Consider the following 19,694-nt stretch of genomic DNA (forward strand, 5'->3'; position numbering starts at 1 on the left):
GTCACTAAATGAGTTCCCTACTGTAGGAACACTGACTGTTTGAGTCGCCAGTCACCCACAGTCACTAAATGAGTTCCCTACTGTAGGAACACTGACTTAACTATTTGAGTCTTCAGTCACCCACAGTTTGCCAAACACAGTCACTAAATGAGACACGAAACTGTAATCTCAGGCACACCTCAATATCAGGCGTGGGATGAAATATATATTGTCTCTGAAAAGGTTGTGGATGACATAACCAATAGGTTAGAGACAAACCTTATGTTGAGATCCTGGGCGTTAGATTTACATTTGAGTCATTTAACAGACGCTCCTCTGCAGAGAGATTTACATAGTGAACTCCTCTTAATGTAGAGAGGCAATACAATCACATACGAGTCATAGTCAAATTACACTATAGGATGGAGATTACAGAGAGACTCCTCAGTGTAACTAGATTACAGAGAGACTCCTCAGTGAAACTAGATTACAGAGAGACTCCTCAGTGAAACTAGATTACAGAGAGACTCCTCAGTGTAAATAGATTACAGAGAGACTCCTCAGTGAAACTAGATTACAGAGAGACTCCTCAGTGTAACTAGATTACAGAGAGACTCCTCAGTGAAACTAGATTACAGAGAGACTCCTCAGTGAAACTAGATTACAGAGAGACTCCTCAGTGAAACTAGATTACAGAGAGACTCCTGTGTGTGACGGGGTAATGTACTACTGTCCTCTGGGGAGTGTGTGACGGGGGTAATGTACTACTGTCCTCTGGGGAGTGTGTGACGGGGGTAATGTACTACTGTCCTCTGGGGAGTGTGTGACTGGGGTAATGTACTGTCCTCTGGGGAGTGTGTGACGGGGGTAATGTACTACTGTCCTCTGGGGAGTGTGTGACGGGGGTAATGTACTACTGTCCTCTGGGGAGTGTGTGACGGGGGTAATGTACTACTGTCTTCTGGGGAGTGTGTGACGGTGGTAATGTACTGTCCTCTGGGGAGTGTGTGACGGGGGTAATGTACTACTGTCCTCTGGGGAGTGTGTGACGGGGGTAATGTACTGTTCTCTGGGGAGTGTGTGACGGGGGTAATGTACTACTGTCCTCTGGGGAGTGTGTGACGGGGGTAATGTACTACTGTCCTCTGGGGAGTGTGTGACGGGGGTAATGTACCACTGTCCTCTGGGGAGTGTGTGACGGGGGTAATGTACTACTGTCCTCTGGGGAGTGTGTGACGGGATAATGTACTACTGTCCTCTGGGGAGTGTGTGACGGGGGTAATGTACTACTGTCCTCTGGGGAGTGTGTGACGGGGGTAATGTACTACTGTCCTCTGGGGAGTGTGTGACGGGGGTAATGTACTACTGTCCTCTGGGGAGTGTGTGACGGGGGTAATGTACTACTGTCCTCTGGGGAGTGTGTGACTGGGGTAATGTACTACTGTCCTCTGGGGAGTGTGTGACGGTGGTAATGTACTACTGTCCTCTGGGGAGTGTGTGACGGGGGTAATGTACTACTGTCCTCTGGGGAGTGTGTGACGGGGGTAATGTACTACTGTCCTCTGGGGAGTGTGTGACGGGGGAATGTACTACTGTCCTCTGGGGAGTGTGTGACGGGGTAATGTACTGTCCTCTGGGGAGTGTGTGACGGGGGTAATGTACTGTCCTCTGGGGAGTGTGTGACGGGGGTAATGTACTGTCCTCTGGGGAGTGTGTGACGGGGTAATGTACTGTCCTCTGGGGAGTGTGTGACGGGGTAATGTACTACTGTCCCCTGGGGAGTGTGTGACGGGGTAATGTACTACTGTCCTCTGGGGAGTGTGTGACGGGGGTAATGTACTGTTCTCTGGGGAGTGTGTGACGGGGGTAATGTACTACTGTCCTCTGGGGAGTGTGTGATGGGGGTAATGTACTACTGTTCTCTGGGGAGTGTGTGACGGGGGTAATGTACTACTGTCCTCTGGGGAGTTTGTGACGGGGGTAATGTACTACTGTCCTCTGGGGAGTGTGTGACGGGGGTAATGTACTACTGTCCTCTGGGGAGTGTGTGACGGGGGTAATGTACTACTGTCCTCTGGGGAGTGTGTGACGGGGTAATGTACTACTGTCCTCTGGGGAGTGTGTGACTGGGGTAATGTACTACTGTCCTCTGGGGAGTGTGTGACGGGGGTAATGTACTGTCCTCTGGGGAGTGTGTGACGGGGGTAATGTACTGTCCTCTGGGGAGTGTGTGATGGGGGTAATGTACTACTGTCCTCTGGGGAGTTTGTGACGGGGGTAATGTACTACTGTCCTCTGGGGAGTGTGTGATGGGGGTAATGTACTACTGTCCTCTGGGGAGTGTGTGACGGGGGTAATGTACTACTGTCCTCTGGGGAGTGTGTGACGGGGGTAATGTACTACTGTCCTCTGGGGAGTGTGTGACGGGGGTAATGTACTGTTCTCTGGGGAGTTTGTGACGGGGGTAATGTACTACTGTCCTCTGGGGAGTGTGTGACGGGGGTAATGTACTACTGTCCTCTGGGGAGTGTGTGGCGGGGGTAATGTACTACTGTCCTCTGGGGAGTGTGTGACGGGGGTAATGTACTACTGTCCTCTGGGGAGTGTGTGACGGGGGTAATGTACTACTGTCCTCTGGGGAGTGTGTGACGGGGTAATGTACTACTGTCCTCTGGGGAGTGTGTGACTGGGGTAATGTACTACTGTCCTCTGGGGAGTGTGTGATGGGGGTAATGTACTACTGTTCTCTGGAGAGTGTGTGACGGGGGTAATGTACTGTCCTCTGGGGAGTGTGTGACGGGGGTAATGTACTGTCCTCTGGGGAGTGTGTGACGGGGTAATGTACTACTGTCCTCTGGGGAGTGTGTGACGGGGTAATGTACTACTGTCCTCTGGGGAGTGTGTGACGGGGGTAATGTACTGTTCTCTGGGGAGTGTGTGACGGGGGTAATGTACTACTGTCCTCTGGGGAGTGTGTGATGGGGGTAATGTACTACTGTTCTCTGGGGAGTGTGTGACGGGGGTAATGTACTACTGTCCTCTGGGGAGTTTGTGACAGGGGTAATGTACTACTGTCCTCTGGGGAGTGTGTGACGGGGGTAATGTACTACTGTCCTCTGGGGAGTGTGTGACGGGGGTAATGTACTACTGTCCTCTGGGGAGTGTGTGACGGGGGTAATGTACTACTGTCCTCTGGGGAGTGTGTGATGGGGGTAATGTACTACTGTCCTCTGGGGAGTGTGTGACGGGGGTAATGTACTATTGTCCTCTGGGGAGTGTGTGACGGGGGTAATGTACTACTGTCCTCTGGGGAGTGTGTGACGGGGGTAATGTACTACTGTCCTCTGGGGAGTGTGTGACGGGGGTAATGTACTACTGTCCTCTGGGGAGTGTGTGACGGTGGTAATGTACTACTGTCCTCTGGGGAGTGTGTGACGGGGGTAATGTACTACTGTCCTCTGGGGAGTGTGTGACGGGGGTAATGTACTACTGTCCTCTGGGGAGTGTGTGACGGGGTAATGTACTACTGTCCTCTGGGGAGTGTGTGACGGGGGTAATGTAACTCACTTCTGGAAGATCTTGGATCGTTTGTCGCTGGAGAAGTTCTCAAGCTGCAAGGACTCCTGGGTAAGATACGCCACGGCAAGGTGGAAGTAGTTGTTCCACAGCTGAGAGGAGAGAGGAGAGGAGAGAGGAGAGAGGGAGGAGAGGAGAGAGGAGAGAAGGAAGAGGGAGGAGAGAGGAGAGAGGAGAGGAGAGAAGAGAAGGGAGGAGAGAGGAGAAAAGGGAGGAGAGAAAAGAGAAGGGAGCGATAGGGAGGAAAGAGGTGAGAAGGGAGGAGAGAGGAGAGAAGGGAGGAGAGAAGGGAGGAGAGAGGAGAAATGGGAGGAGAGAAAAAAGAAGGGAGCGATAGGGAGGAAAGAGGTGAGAAGGGAGGAGAGAGGAGAGAAGGGAGGAGAGAGGTGAGAAGGGAGGAGAGAGGTGAGAAGGGAGGAGAGAGGAGAGAAGGGAGGAGAGAGGAGAGAAGGGAGGAGAGAGGAGAGAAGGGAGGAGAGAGGTGAGAAGGGAGGAGAGAGGTGAGAAGGGAGGAGAGAGGAGAGAAGGGAGGAGAGAGAGCGAGAGGTCAACAGGTTGTCACAGCAATAACAATCTCTTCCTGAAGATACCTATAACCAATCAGACCATTCTATACTAGACTCCGCCCTTCCCTTCCTTCAGCAGAAACCCAAAGGCACCAACACACAGACTACAACATGACTTAAGATTCAGAGACGCATATTCACTCTATTAAGAGATGGTGTAGCCGGACAAATGATCCATGTGCCCTGTAGTTGTTGATGAAGATATTTAAAGGAACAGAATTCAGCAGATCGTTCCAGTGTTATTAGGAGACACGTGAACTTTGTCATAATGAAGACATGCCCTGAAGGCTTTAAAAAGCTGCCGAGACCCTCGTCTGCAGTTAAATAGTTACCAGCGTTAAAATTATTCCATATGTGACAGATTTGAAATGTAGGAAAAAGGAGCATCGATGCCTTGAAGAGACGAGATAAAATATTCCCGAAATGGCTTTTTAAATCACAGCTCATTATACAGTAATTTAAGCGTACCGCTGTCAAAACGTTTTTTATGCTAATTTCGTTTTAGTGCTGTAGAGTTCAACCCCTTTTGTTAAGAGAATTCAAATGACCATGGGAGTCCCAAATGGCACCCTATTCTCTATTCAGTGCACTACTTCGGACCAGAGCCCTAGTCAAAAGTAGTGCACTACATAGGGGGATAAGTTGTCATTTGGGACACAACCCCATACTATTACAGAGCCTTCAGAAAGGATTCCTACCCCTGGACTTAATCCACATGTTGTTACAGTCTGACTTCAACACGGATTAAATGGATGTCTTTTCTCACCCATCTACACACAATACCCCACATACCCCACAATACCCCACAATACCCCACATACCCCACAATGACAAGCGAAAATTTTAGTCATGTGCCCTTCAGGGTGACTAAACAGAAATTGAAATATTTGTGAATTTGGGTCACACACGATTTACTAAGATCTCTATAAAGCCAGTTTCCCTCCCTTGATACTCTGCCTGAAACAGAATCTTGAACGCTGGGATTTACTTTCTCTTTCCTTGAGCGGAATAATTAACACTGTTAAAATTAATTTATTACATGAGTTTTTATACTTATTTCAAATCATTCCTATCTTTATGAGAAAATATATTTTTTTCTCCATAGATAAACTGATATCTGCTTTTATCTGGATCAAGAAAAACCCTTAGATACGTAGGAGCCTAGAGGCTACCTGGCCTGGCGCAAATGAAGGCATATAAATGTGCTCAGTTGGGGATCGACGAGTGTGCAAAGCTGTCATCGAGGCAAAGGGTGTCTACTTTAAATAATCTTAAATATGAAATATATTTTAATTTGCGTAACACTTTTTTGGTTAATACATGATTCCATATGTGTTATTTCATAGTTGTGATGTCTTCACTATTATTCTACAATGTAGAAAATAGTAAAAATAAAGAAAAACCCTTGAGTTTTGAGTTGGTGTGTCCAAACTTTGACTGTTACTGTTTATATCCTTTTTTTATCCTAATATTTTCTATTTGCAGGCTGCAATGTTTTTATTTGTTGGCTTTATGTAGGCTATTTTAACATATTTGGCAATGGCAATAGAAGTTACTTTTTAGGTTTGTATCATTTTCATTTAGATTTGGATAGAATTGAGATTAACCACATGGTAATGATTTTGAGATATGAAGACGATATTATAAATTCATGTGAAATGTTTCACGAAAATGTGCAAATGAAAACCATAACTGGCAGGCAGATTGGTAGAAATGCTAAGTTAAATTGACATTCCACATGAGAAATGTAGCCGACTCCTCGTGTAGCCTATTACCGGCAACTTCAGGAGAGTAATGGCAGAATCTGCGAAAGCCAGCAGGAGCCGGAGGAGAATAGTTGGGTCAGGTTAAGGTTGTTTTATTCTGGTTATCTAGATCTCTGGCTCCCTCTTGAGGCATTTGCCTAATTTAATCAAACCGTAAGCTTAAAGCATCAGACAAGCTCAATACATATAGCTGATTTTATTAAAACACATTGGGTGTGACTATATATGGAAAAATACACATTTAAAACATTTTAGCAATTGATTGGTCGAAAGAACAGACAACTTTGGGGTGACCAAGATTTTTAGGGGTTGGGGACAGCCCTAAAATAACCGTACATTTTACAGTTCATTAACAGTATTCAACCAGTGTTTTCGATGAAAGAGCTTGCTCCGCTAAGTGTCAGCAATAAATAATATTGAAGGCAATCAAGTCACGGTTCTGAACCGTCTTTATTGATTTCACTGTTCAACCAGTCTCGTTAAGCTCTCCTAAAGCAGTGCAAGACTCGTGAAAGAAAACTCTACATAAACATACATTTGATATTAGATTGATATAATTCAACCAGTCTTCAGGTCTGGCAGATTAGCCTGATGGAGTAACAGTATTTATTTTTAACAAACTGAGGCTTTAAAGAGTGGTGAGCTTACCTGAAGCTCAAAGTTGGTCTGATCCAGGAACTTCTTGTTTAACACGGCTGCATACTGATTAATGGCCCTCAGGAACACTCTGAAATAGATCGGAGAGACATCTGGTTTAGATCCATACTGATTAATGGCCCTCAGGAACACTCTGAAAGAGATCAGAGAGACATCTGGTTTAGATCCATACTGATTAATGGCCCTCAGGAACACTCTGAAATAGATCAGAGACATCTGGTTTAGATCCATACTGATTAATGGCCCTAAGGAACACTCTGAAATAGATCAGAGACATCTGGTTTAGATCCATACTGATTAATGGCCCTCAGGAACACTCTGAAATAGATCAGAGACATCTGGTTTAGATCCATACTGATTAATGGCCCTCAGGAACACTCTGAAAGAGATCAGAGAGACATCTGGTTTAGATCCATACTGATTAATGGCCCTCAGGAACACTCTGAAAGAGATGAGACATCTGGTTTAGATCCATACTGATTAATGGCCCTCAGGAACACTCTGAAATAGATCAGAGACATCTGGTTCAGATCCATACCGTTTAATGGCCCTAAGGAACACTCTGAAATAGATCAGAGACATCTGGTTTAGATCCATACTGATTAATGGCCCTCAGGAACACTCTGAAAGAGATGAGACATCTGGTTTAGATCCATACTGATTAACGTCCCTCGGGAACACTCTGGAAGAGATCAGAGAGACATCTGGTTTAGATCCATACTGATTAACGGCCCTCAGGAACACTCTGAAATAGATCAGAGAGACATCTGGTTCAGATCCTGTCCCTGTATTAATGAGATAAGCGGTTGTTTAGAATGAGGTGTTTAGAAGGCATTTCATCTATTGTCCTATAAAGGAGAGGGTTTGACAGTCAGTACTACTTGATGTTACTGTTAGATGTGTATTCCTCATTGAAAACCATAAACATGCTCTTGATCTTGATAAGCCTAGACTATATTCTAAAGGTTTATATCTTGATAAGTCTAGGAAATATTCTTAAGCTTTGATATTCAAAAGGCTGTCACATGCGCCGAATACAACAAGTGTAGTAGAACTTACAGTGAAATGCTTACTTACGAGCACTTAACCAACAATGCAGTTAAAAAAAATACAGATAAGAATAAGAGATAAATGTAACAAGTAATTAAAGAGCAGCAGTGAAAATATCAGTAGAGAGACTATATACAGGGGGCTAACGGTACAAAGTCAATGTACGGGGGCACCGGTTAGTCGAGGTAATTGAGGTAATATCTACATGTAGGTATAGTTATTAAAGTGAATATGCATAGATGATAACAACAGAGAGTAGCACTGGTGTAAAAGAGAGGGGGGGGGGGGGGGGGGGCAAAGCAATACTCTGGGTAGCCATTTGATTAGATGTTCAGGAGTCTTATGGCTTGGGGGGGTAGAAGCTGTTTAGAAGCCTCTTGGACCTAGACTTGGCACTCCGGTACCACTTGCCGTGCGGTAGCAGAGAGAACAGTCTATGACTTTAACCCTATGAGCATCAGCTCATATACTGGCTATAAAACCTGAGTAAAGGAAAAGCCTGTACTTACAATACACAAACACTCAGACAGCAGGAGAACATTACCAAGAACACAAATGGCACTGGTCCTATTAGGACTGGGAGAAATGGGAGTCTCAAACACTGTCCCACTAGGCTATATCACCACCTCGTTACTATGTTCCACCCCCATCCTACACATCATTACTATGTTCCACCCTACATATCACCACCTCATTACTATGTTCCACCCTACATATCACCACCTCATTACTATGTTCCACCCTACATATCACCACCTCATTACTATGTTCCATCCTACATATCACCACCTCATTACTATGTTCCACCCTACATATCACCACCTCATTACTATGTTCCACCCTACATATCACCACCTCATTACTATGTTCCACCCTACATATCACCACCTCATTACTATGTTCCACCCTACATATCACCACCTCATTACTATGTTCCACCCCCACCCTACATATCACCACCTCATTACTATGTTCCACCCTACATATCACCACCTCATTACTATGTTCCACCCTACATATCACCACCTCATTACTATGTTCCACCCTACATATCACCACCTCATTACTATGTTCCACCCTACATATCACCACCTCATTACTATGTTCCATCCTACATATCACCACCTCATTACTATGTTCCACCTCCACCCTACATATCACCATATCATTACTATGTTCCATCCTACATATCACCACCTCATTACTATGTTCCACCTCCACCCTACATATCACCACCTCATTACTATGTTCCACCCTACATATCACCACATCATTACTATGTTCCACCCTACATATCACCACCTCATTACTATGTTCCACCTCCACCCTACATATCACCATATCATTACTATGTTCCACCCTACATATCACCACCTCATTACTATGTTCCACCCTACATATCACCACCTCATTACTATGTTCCATCCTACATATCACCACCTCATTACTATGTTCCACCTCCACCCTACATATCACCACCTCATTACTATGTTCCACCCTACATATCACCACCTCATTACTATGTTCCACCCTACATATCACCACCTCATTACTATGTTCCACCCTACATATCACCACCTCATTACTATGTTCCACCCTACATATCACCACCTCATTACTATGTTCCACCCTACATATCACCACCTCATTACTATGTTCCACCCCCACCCTACATATCACCACCTCATTACTATGTTCCACCCTACATATCACCATCTCATTACTATGTTCCACCCTACATATCACCATATCATTACTATGTTCCACCCTACATATCACCACATCATTACTATGTTCCACCCTACATATCACCACCTCATTACTATGTTCCACCCTACATATCACCACCTCATTACTATGTTCCACCCTACATATCACCACCTCATTACTATGTTCCACCCTACATATCACCACCTCATTACTATGTTCCACCCTACATATCACCACCTCATTACTATGTTCCACCTCCACCCTACATATCACCATATCATTACTATGTTCCACCCTACATATCACCACCTCATTACTATGTTCCACCCTACATATCACCACCTCATTACTATGTTCCACCCTACATATCACCACCTCATTACTATGTTCCATCCTACATATCACCACCTCATTACTATGTTCCACCTCCACCCTACATATCACCACCTCATTACTATGTTCCACCCTACATATCACCACCTCATTACTATGTTCCACCCTACATATCACCACCTCATTACTATGTTCCATCCTACATATCACCACCTCATTACTATGTTCCACCCTACATATCACCACCTCATTACTATGTTCCACCCTACATATCACCACCTCATTACTATGTTCCACCCTACATATCACCACCTCATTACTATGTTCCACCCTACATATCACCACCTCATTACTATGTTCCACCCCCACCCTACATATCACCACCTCATTACTATGTTCCACCCTACATATCACCACCTCATTACTATGTTCCACCCTACATATCACCACCTCATTACTATGTTCCACCCTACATATCACCACCTCATTACTATGTTCCACCCTACATATCACCACCTCATTACTATGTTCCACCTCCACCCTACATATCACCATATCATTACTATGTTCCACCCTACATATCACCACCTCATTACTATGTTCCACCCTACATATCACCACCTCATTACTATGTTCCACCCTACATATCACCACCTCATTACTATGTTCCATCCTACATATCACCACCTCATTACTATGTTCCACCTCCACCCTACATATCACCACCTCATTACTATGTTCCACCCTACATATCACCACATCATTACTATGTTCCACCCTACATATCACCACCTCATTACTATGTTCCACCTCCACCCTACATATCACCATATCATTACTATGTTCCACCCTACATATCACCACCTCATTACTATGTTCCACCCTACATATCACCACCTCATTACTATGTTCCATCCTACATATCACCACCTCATTACTATGTTCCACCTCCACCCTACATATCACCACCTCATTACTATGTTCCACCCTACATATCACCACCTCATTACTATGTTCCACCCTACATATCACCACCTCATTACTATGTTCCACCCTACATATCACCACCTCATTACTATGTTCCACCCTACATATCACCACCTCATTACTATGTTCCACCCTACATATCACCACCTCATTACTATGTTCCACCCCCACCCTACATATCACCACCTCATTACTATGTTCCACCCTACATATCACCATCTCATTACTATGTTCCACCCTACATATCACCATATCATTACTATGTTCCACCCTACATATCACCACATCATTACTATGTTCCACCCTACATATCACCACCTCATTACTATGTTCCACCCTACATATCACCACCTCATTACTATGTTCCACCCTACATATCACCACCTCATTACTATGTTCCACCCTACATATCACCACCTCATTACTATGTTCCACCCTACATATCACCACCTCATTACTATGTTCCACCTCCACCCTACATATCACCATATCATTACTATGTTCCACCCTACATATCACCACCTCATTACTATGTTCCACCCTACATATCACCACCTCATTACTATGTTCCACCCTACATATCACCACCTCATTACTATGTTCCATCCTACATATCACCACCTCATTACTATGTTCCACCTCCACCCTACATATCACCACCTCATTACTATGTTCCACCCTACATATCACCACATCATTACTATGTTCCACCCTACATATCACCACCTCATTACTATGTTCCACCTCCACCCTACATATCACCATATCATTACTATGTTCCACCCTACATATCACCACCTCATTACTATGTTCCACCCTACATATCACCACCTCATTACTATGTTCCACCCTACATATCACCACCTCATTACTATGTTCCATCCTACATATCACCACCTCATTACTATGTTCCACCTCCACCCTACATATCACCACCTCATTACTATGTTCCACCCTACATATCACCACCTCATTACTATGTTCCACCCTACATATCACCACCTCATTACTATGTTCCACCCTACATATCACCACCTCATTACTATGTTCCACCCTACATATCACCACCTCATTACTATGTTCCACCCTACATATCACCACCTCATTACTATGTTCCACCCCCACCCTACATATCACCACCTCATTACTATGTTCCACCCTACATATCACCATCTCATTACTATGTTCCACCCTACATATCACCATATCATTACTATGTTCCACCCTACATATCACCACATCATTACTATGTTCCACCCTACATATCACCACCTCATTACTATGTTCCACCCTACATATCACCACCTCATTACTATGTTCCACCCTACATATCACCACCTCATTACTATGTTCCACCCTACATATCACCACCTCATTACTATGTTCCACCCTACATATCACCACCTCATTACTATGTTCCACCCTACATATCACCACCTCATTACTATGTTCCACCCTACATATCACCACATCATTACTATGTTCCACCCTACATATCACCACCTCATTACTATGTTCCACCCTACATATCACCACCTCATTACTATGTTCCACCCCCATCCTACATATCACCACCTCATTACTATGTTCCACCCTACATATCACCATATCATTACTATGTTCCACCCTACATATCACCACCTCATTACTATATTCCACCCTACATATCACCACCTCATTACTATGTTCCACCCCCATCCTACATATCACCACCTCATTACTATGTTCCACCCTACATATCACCATATCATTACTATGTTCCACCCTACATATCACCACCTCATTACTATGTTCCACCCTACATATCACCACCTCATTACTATGTTCCACCCCCATCCTACATATCACCACCTCATTACTATGTTCCACCCTACATATCACCATATCATTACTATGTTCCACCCTACATATCACCACCTCATTACTATGTTCCACCCCCATCCTACATATCACCACCTCATTACTATGTTCCACCCTACATATCACCACCTCATTACTATGTTCCACCCCCATCCTACATATCACCACCTCATTACTATGTTCCACCCTACATATCACCATATCATTACTATGTTCCACCCTACATATCACCACCTCATTACTATGTTCCACCCCCATCCTACATATCACCACCTCATTACTATATTCCACCCTACATATCACCACCTCATTACTATATTCCACCCTACATATCACCACCTCATTACTATGTTCCACCCTACATATCACCACCTCATTACTATGTTCCACCCTACATATCACCACCTCATTACTATGTTCCACCCCCATCCTACATATCACCACCTCATTACTATGTTCCACCCTACATATCACCATATCATTACTATGTTCCACCCTACATATCACCACCTCATTACTATATTCCACCCTACATATCACCACCTCATTACTATGTTCCACCCTACATATCACCACCTCATTACTATGTTCCACCCTACATATCACCACATAATTACTATGTTCCACCCTACATATCACCATATCATTACTATGTTCCACCCTACATATCACCATATCATTACTATGTTCCACCCTACAGTATATCAGGATATGTGTTCAGCCTATAGGCTACTACCTGCTACAGTACAGATTGGGTCTGTTTGATCTCCCACCAAACGTGTCCGTTTTCTAGAATGTTGTCTATTTTAACAGGTTCAATCAAAAGGATTAGTGTGTTGGATGTAAGGGATTCATATTTCAGTTCGACCTGTGAATTACAAATCACCAGTACAAAATACAGAGAGAGTACAAATGCCCCAGATGAATTAAGTGATGACAAGTGGTATCCCTTTAATCTCAGGTAATGGGTTGTTTTTCTGTTTCTCTCCTTCTGCGTAAAACACAAATCTCTAGCGGCATGACCTGTCGACCCGCTGTGAGACAGACAGATAATGGGAATGAACTGTCATCAGGGCTCACAGAAGACCTGGTTCACAAAGGTCAAGCCAGTGGGGGGAAGGGGGGGGGGGGGGGGGGGTAGATAACCACTGAGAATACCGTGTGTGTGTGTTGTCAGAGAACACCAGTCTGGATCAAACTGTGCCCAAGTGATTGAGAGAGACTGTGTTCACTCACATACTGTAATACAACGCACATCCAGGAAGTAGGCTGGAGGACACAGGATAAAGACGTTTTCAGATCTCTTTGATGATGTCGCGTTTGACCTTCAATGTGAATTTGCGTGACCTCAGCTCAGCCTATTAAAACAAAGGGGGAGGGGCCGCCGTTGCCCACTGATCAGCCAAATGTTCATTATAGATTGTCATGACAACAGAAACATCTGAACAGGCCCACGGGCCGCCGGCAGTGTCACTTATTTATTTTTGTCACCATTTTTGTTGTTGTGTGCACCAATTTTGACCAGCCTACCCAACTAAAAGATGATTCCGGCCCATCTGGCATTTGCCAGAATTGCCAGATGGCCAATCTGGATTTTCCCATACGGTTTTAGGAGTATAACTGTGTGTTGATCCACCTCAGGGAACACTGGTTCTTCCTCTAAACGTTTTGAGCTTTATGCCTCGACGGTTTGTGGTAGATGGTGGCAGATTGTGGGAAATTACGTCATTCTGGAAACAATGGCTGACGCTTAAATAACTATGTCATAGAATTCTGAGGCACCCAGCAAGCTGTTCTGCAGTACGCCACAAGGAAGAATAACTGTAGTACAGTAGCCAATCAGAAATAAAGCTGAAAAAAGGTTGGATAATAACTTTGAGGCTCGTCTTAGATTTCCTCCACTATTCTGTACAATCAGTCTTACTCTATATCCAGCGGCGATGTTGTCAGTAACGTTTGACAAAGTCAGACAATCTTTCATAATTCAACGAGGGAGTGATCCAAGATCCTAGTGTTCACATTCACATGCGGCTGAGGGTGTCCTCAAATGTACAGTGTAATCTAGACTTCAGTTCAACACTGCCTGAGAGAAGCTAGGTTAGATCAGTCTCCCTCTCCCAGCCCCTCAGGGTGAGAGCCTCGGGAATCTAACCTGAGAGAAGCTAGGTTAGCTCTGTCTCCCAGCCCTTCAGGGTGAGAGCCCCGGGTATCTAACCTGAGAGAAGCTAGGTTAGCTCCCTCTCCCAGCCCCTCAGGGTGAGAGCCTCGGGTATCTAACCTGAGAGAAGCTAGGTTAGCTCCGTCTCCCTCTCCCAGCCCCTCAGGGTGAGAGCCCCGGGTATCTAACCTGAGAGAAGCTAGGTTAGCTCCGTCTCCCAGCCCCTCAGGGTGAGAGCCCCGGGTATCTAACCTGAGAGAAGCTAGGTTAGCTCCGTCTCCGTCTCCCAGCCCCTCAGGGTGAGAGCCCCAGGTATCTAACCTGAGAGAAGCTAGGTTAGCTCCCTCTCCCAGCCCCTCAGGGTGAGAGCCTCGGGTATCTAACCTGAGAGAAGCTAGGTTAGCTCCGTCTCCCAGCCCCTCAGGGTGAGAGCCTCGGGTATCTAACCTGAGAGAAGCTAGGTTAGCTCCCTCTCCCAGCCCCTCAGGGTGAGAACCTCGGGTATCTAACCTGAGAGAAGCTAGGTTAGCTCCCTCTCCCAGCCCCTCAGGGTGAGAGCCTCGGGTATCTAACCTGAGAGAAGCTAGGTTAGCTTCGTCTCCCTCTCCCTCAATAACCCGATGGTCACTCTGATAGAGCTCTAGAGTTTCTCTTTGGAGAAGGGAGAAACTTCAAGCAGGACAACCATCTCTGCAGCGTTCCAACAATCAAATAAAGGACTCTCAGACCATGAGAAACAAAATTCTATGGTCTGATGAAAAATAGTTATCCAGGGCTAACCTGAGTGTTATCCAGGGCTAACCTGAGTGTTATCCAGGGCTAACCTGAGTGTTATCCAGGGCTAACCTGAGTGTTTTCCAGGGCTAACCTGAGTGTTTTCCAGGGCTAACCTGAGTGTTATCCAAAGCTAACCTGAATGTTATCCAGGGCTAACCTGAACGTTATCCAGGGCTAACCTGAATGTTATCCAGGGCTAACCTGAATGTTATCCAGGGCTAACCTGAATGTTATCCAGGGCTAACCTGAACGTTATCCAGGGCTAACCTGAATGTTATCCAGGGCTAACCTGAACCTCGGTGGTGGAGACTCCTGTAACACCCCCATCCCCCCCGTCTCTATCTTTACCCTCGGTGGTGGAGACTCCTGTAACATCCCCCCCCCCCCTTCTCTATCTTTACCCTCGGTGGTGGAGACTCCTGTAACACCCCCCATGTCTCTATCTTTACCCTCGGTGGTGGAGACTCCTGTAACACCCCCATCCCCCCCGTCTCTATCTTTACCCTCGGTGGTGGAGACTCCTGTAACACCCCCATCCCCCCCGTCTCTATCTTTACCCTCGGTGGTGGAGACTCCTGTAACACCCCCATCCCCCCCGTCTCTATCTTTACCCTCGGTGGTGGAGACTCCTGTAACACCCCCATCCCCCCCGTCTCTATCTTTACCCTCGGTGGTGGAGACTCCTGTAACACCCCCATCCCCCCCGTCTCTATCTTTACCCTCGGTGGTGGAGACTCCTGTAACACCCCCATCCCCCCCTGTCTCTATCTTTACCCTCGGTGGTGGAGACTCCTGAAACCCCCCCCCCCCCCCTCTATCTTTACCCTCGGTGGTGGAGACTCCTGAAACACCCCCTCTATCACTCATCCTGCAGCAGCCCGTGAACACATTACTAAAGCCCAGTCTGAGCTGAGCTGGGTCTCCCTCTCTCCTCTTCCCTACTCCACACCTCACTCAATTTTCTGCAGCTGTGAACATGCCAATATAGATGATAGGCTCAGCGCCAGCCGGGGGTAAATGGTAAAGTATGTTTCCATCCGTTGCACCTGTCCGCTGAGAAATATCACTGCTTTATATTGGATGTGTACCTGGATGGATGCCCACAGCAGTCCCCTGGACTGGCCAGGTCAACTAGACGGTGCAGTTTACACTTAGTCAGCATGTCCAAATCAAATCACACTTTATTCTTTTGAGATGTTCACTGCACTGGTGAGAGGAGCGATCCCAAGGATTCATGTCATTGTAGCCAGGTATAAACGGTATAATGACATGCTTACTTGTGAGCTCTCCTCTCAACAGTGCAGGGGGAAATATCTACATCATAATAATAATAACAATAAGGCAAAAAAAAATAAAAAGAGCTGTTCATGTTTAGTTTTTATGATGTCATCATGACCCCGGGGTTAATGTTGTGATGTCATCATGACCCCGATGTTAATGGTCAGCTGTTGTGATGTCATCATGACCCTGATGTTAATGTTGTGATGTCATCATGACCCCGATGTTAATGTTGTGATGTCATCATGACCCCGATGTTAATGTTGTGATGTCATCATGACCTCGATGTTAATGTTGTGATGTCATCATGACCCCGATGTTAATGTTGTGATGTCATCATGACCCCGATGTTAATGTTGTGATGTCATCATGACCCCGATGTTAATGTTGTGATGTCATCATGACCCCGATGTTAATGTTGTGATGTCATCATGACCCCGATGTTAATGTTGTGATGTCATCATGACCCCGATGTTAATGTTGTGATGTCATCATGACCCTGATGTTAATGTTGTGATGTCATCATGACCCCGATGTTAATGTTGTGATGTCATCATGACCCCCGATGTTAATGTTGTGATGTCATCATGACCCTGCTGTTAACCTTTACGGGATTGGAGTCCCTAAACTGTGTTGTTGCTCAATATGCAATAATGTGACTAGAAAACACTGCAGACTACAGAGAGAAACAGTCTCTCTGCAGTAGGTCTATAATAATGACTGAATACAACACTGCAGACTACAGAGAGAGAGAGACAGTCTCTCTGCAGTAGGTCTATAATAATGACTGAATACAACACTGCAGACTACAGAGAGAGAGAGACAGTCTCTCTGCAGTAGGTCTATAATAATGACTGAATACCACACTGCAGACTACAGAGAGAGACAGTCTCTCTGCAGTAGGTCTATAATAATGACTGAATACAACACTGCAGACTACAGAGAGAAACAGTCTCTCTGCAGTAGGTCTATAATAATGACTGAATACAACAATGTAGACTACAGAGAGAGAGAGAAACAGTCTCTCTGCAGTAGGTCTATAATAATGACTAGAAAACACTGCAGACTACAGAGAGAAACAGTCTCTCTGCAGTAGGTCTATAATAATGACTGAATACAACAATGTAGACTACAGAGAGAGAGAGAGAAACAGTCTCTCTGCAGTAGGTCTATAATAATGACTAGAAAACACTGCAGACTACAGAGAGAAACAGTCTCTCTGCAGTAGGTCTATAATAATGACTGACTACAACACTGCAGACTACAGAGAGAGACAGTCTCTCTGCAGTAGGTCTATAATAATGACTAAATACAACACTGCAGACTACAGAGAGAGACAATCTCTCTGCAGTAGGTCTATAATAATGACTGACTACAACACTGCAGACTACAGAGAGAGACAGTCTCTCTGCAGTAGGTCTATAATAATGACTGAATAAAACACTGCAGACTACAGAGAGAAACAGTCTCTCTGCAGTAGGTCTATAATAATGACTAAATACAACACTGCAGACTACAGAGATAGACAGTCTCTCTGCAGTAGGTCTATAATAATGACTGACTACAACACTGCAGACTACAGAGAGAGACAGTCTCTCTGCAGTAGGTCTATAATAATGACTGAATAAAACACTGCAGACTACAGAGAGAGAGAGAGTCTCTCTGCAGTAGGTCTATAATAATGACTGAATAAAACACTGCAGACTACAGAGAGAGAGACAGTCTCTCTGCAGTAGGTCTATAATAATGACTGAATACAACACTGCAGACTACAGAGAGAGAGACAGTCTCTCTGCAGTAGGTCTATAATAATGACTGAAAAAAACACTGCAGACTACAGAGAGAGAGACAGTCTCTCTGCAGTAGGTCTATAATAATGACTGAATACAACACTGCAGACTACAGAGAGAGAAACAGTCTCTCTGCAGTAGGTCTATAATAATGACTGAATAAAACACTGCAGACTACAGAGAGAGAGACAGTCTCTCTGCAGTAGGTCTATAATAATGACTGAATACAACACTGCAGACTACAGAGATAGAGAGACAGTCTCTCTGCAGTAGGTCTATAATAATGACTGAATACAACACTGCAGACTACAGAGAGAGACAGTCTCTCTGCAGTAGGTCTATAATAATGACTGAATAAAACACTGCAGACTACAGAGATAGAGAGACAGTCTCTCTGCAGTAGGTCTATAATAATGACTGAATAAAACACTGCAGACTACAGAGAGAAACAGTCTCTCTGCAGTAGGTCTATAATAATGACTGACTACAACACTGCATACTACAGAGAGAAACAGTCTCTCTGCAGTAGGTCTATAATAATGACTGAATACACCACTGCAGACTACAGAGAGAAACAGTCTCTCTGCAGTATGTCTATAATAATTACTGAATACAACACTGCAGACTACAGAGAGACAGTCTCTCTGCAGTAGGTCTATAATAATGACTGAATACAACACTGCAGACTACAGAGAGAGACAGTCTCTCTGCAGTAGGTCTATAATAATGACTGAATACAACACAGCAGACTACAGAGAGAGACAGTCTCTCTGCAGTAGGTCTATAATAATGACTGAATACAACACAGCAGACTACAGAGAGAGAGTCTCTCTGCAGTAGGTCTATAATAATAACTGAATACAACACTGCAAACTACAGATAGAGACAGTCTCTCTGCAGTAGGTCTATAATAATAACTGAATACAACACTGCAGACTACAGAGAGAGAGAGACAGTCTCTCTGCTGTAGGTCTATAATAATGACTGACTACAACACTGCAGACTACAGAGAGAGACAGTCTCTCTGCAGTAGGTCTATAATAATGACTGAATAAAACACTGCAGACTACAGAGAGAGACAGTCTCTCTGCAGTAGGTCTATAATAATGACTGAATACAACACTGCAGACTACAGAGAGAGGCAGTCTCTCTGCAGTAGGTCTATAATAATGACTAAATACAACACTGCAGACTACAGAGATAGACA

The 19,694-nt window shown here is 44.7% G+C and overlaps 1 protein-coding gene across 1 annotated transcript in view; it reads right to left on the bottom strand.

Annotated features, from left to right (window-relative positions):
• Positions 1-19,694, bottom strand: part of dock1 (dedicator of cytokinesis 1) — an 800,130-nt gene that overhangs the window by 207,152 nt on the left and 573,284 nt on the right. The window contains exons 30-31 of the mRNA XM_071394671.1: positions 6,536-6,614; positions 3,547-3,647 (exon numbers count right to left, since the gene is read on the bottom strand). Of these exons, the coding sequence (XP_071250772.1) occupies positions 3,547-3,647; positions 6,536-6,614 (180 nt within the window). The remainder of the gene's footprint in view (positions 1-3,546; positions 3,648-6,535; positions 6,615-19,694) is intronic.

Source organism: Salvelinus alpinus, chromosome 3 (assembly GCF_045679555.1).
Source record: "Salvelinus alpinus chromosome 3, SLU_Salpinus.1, whole genome shotgun sequence".
Classification (NCBI taxonomy): domain Eukaryota; kingdom Metazoa; phylum Chordata; class Actinopteri; order Salmoniformes; family Salmonidae; genus Salvelinus; species Salvelinus alpinus.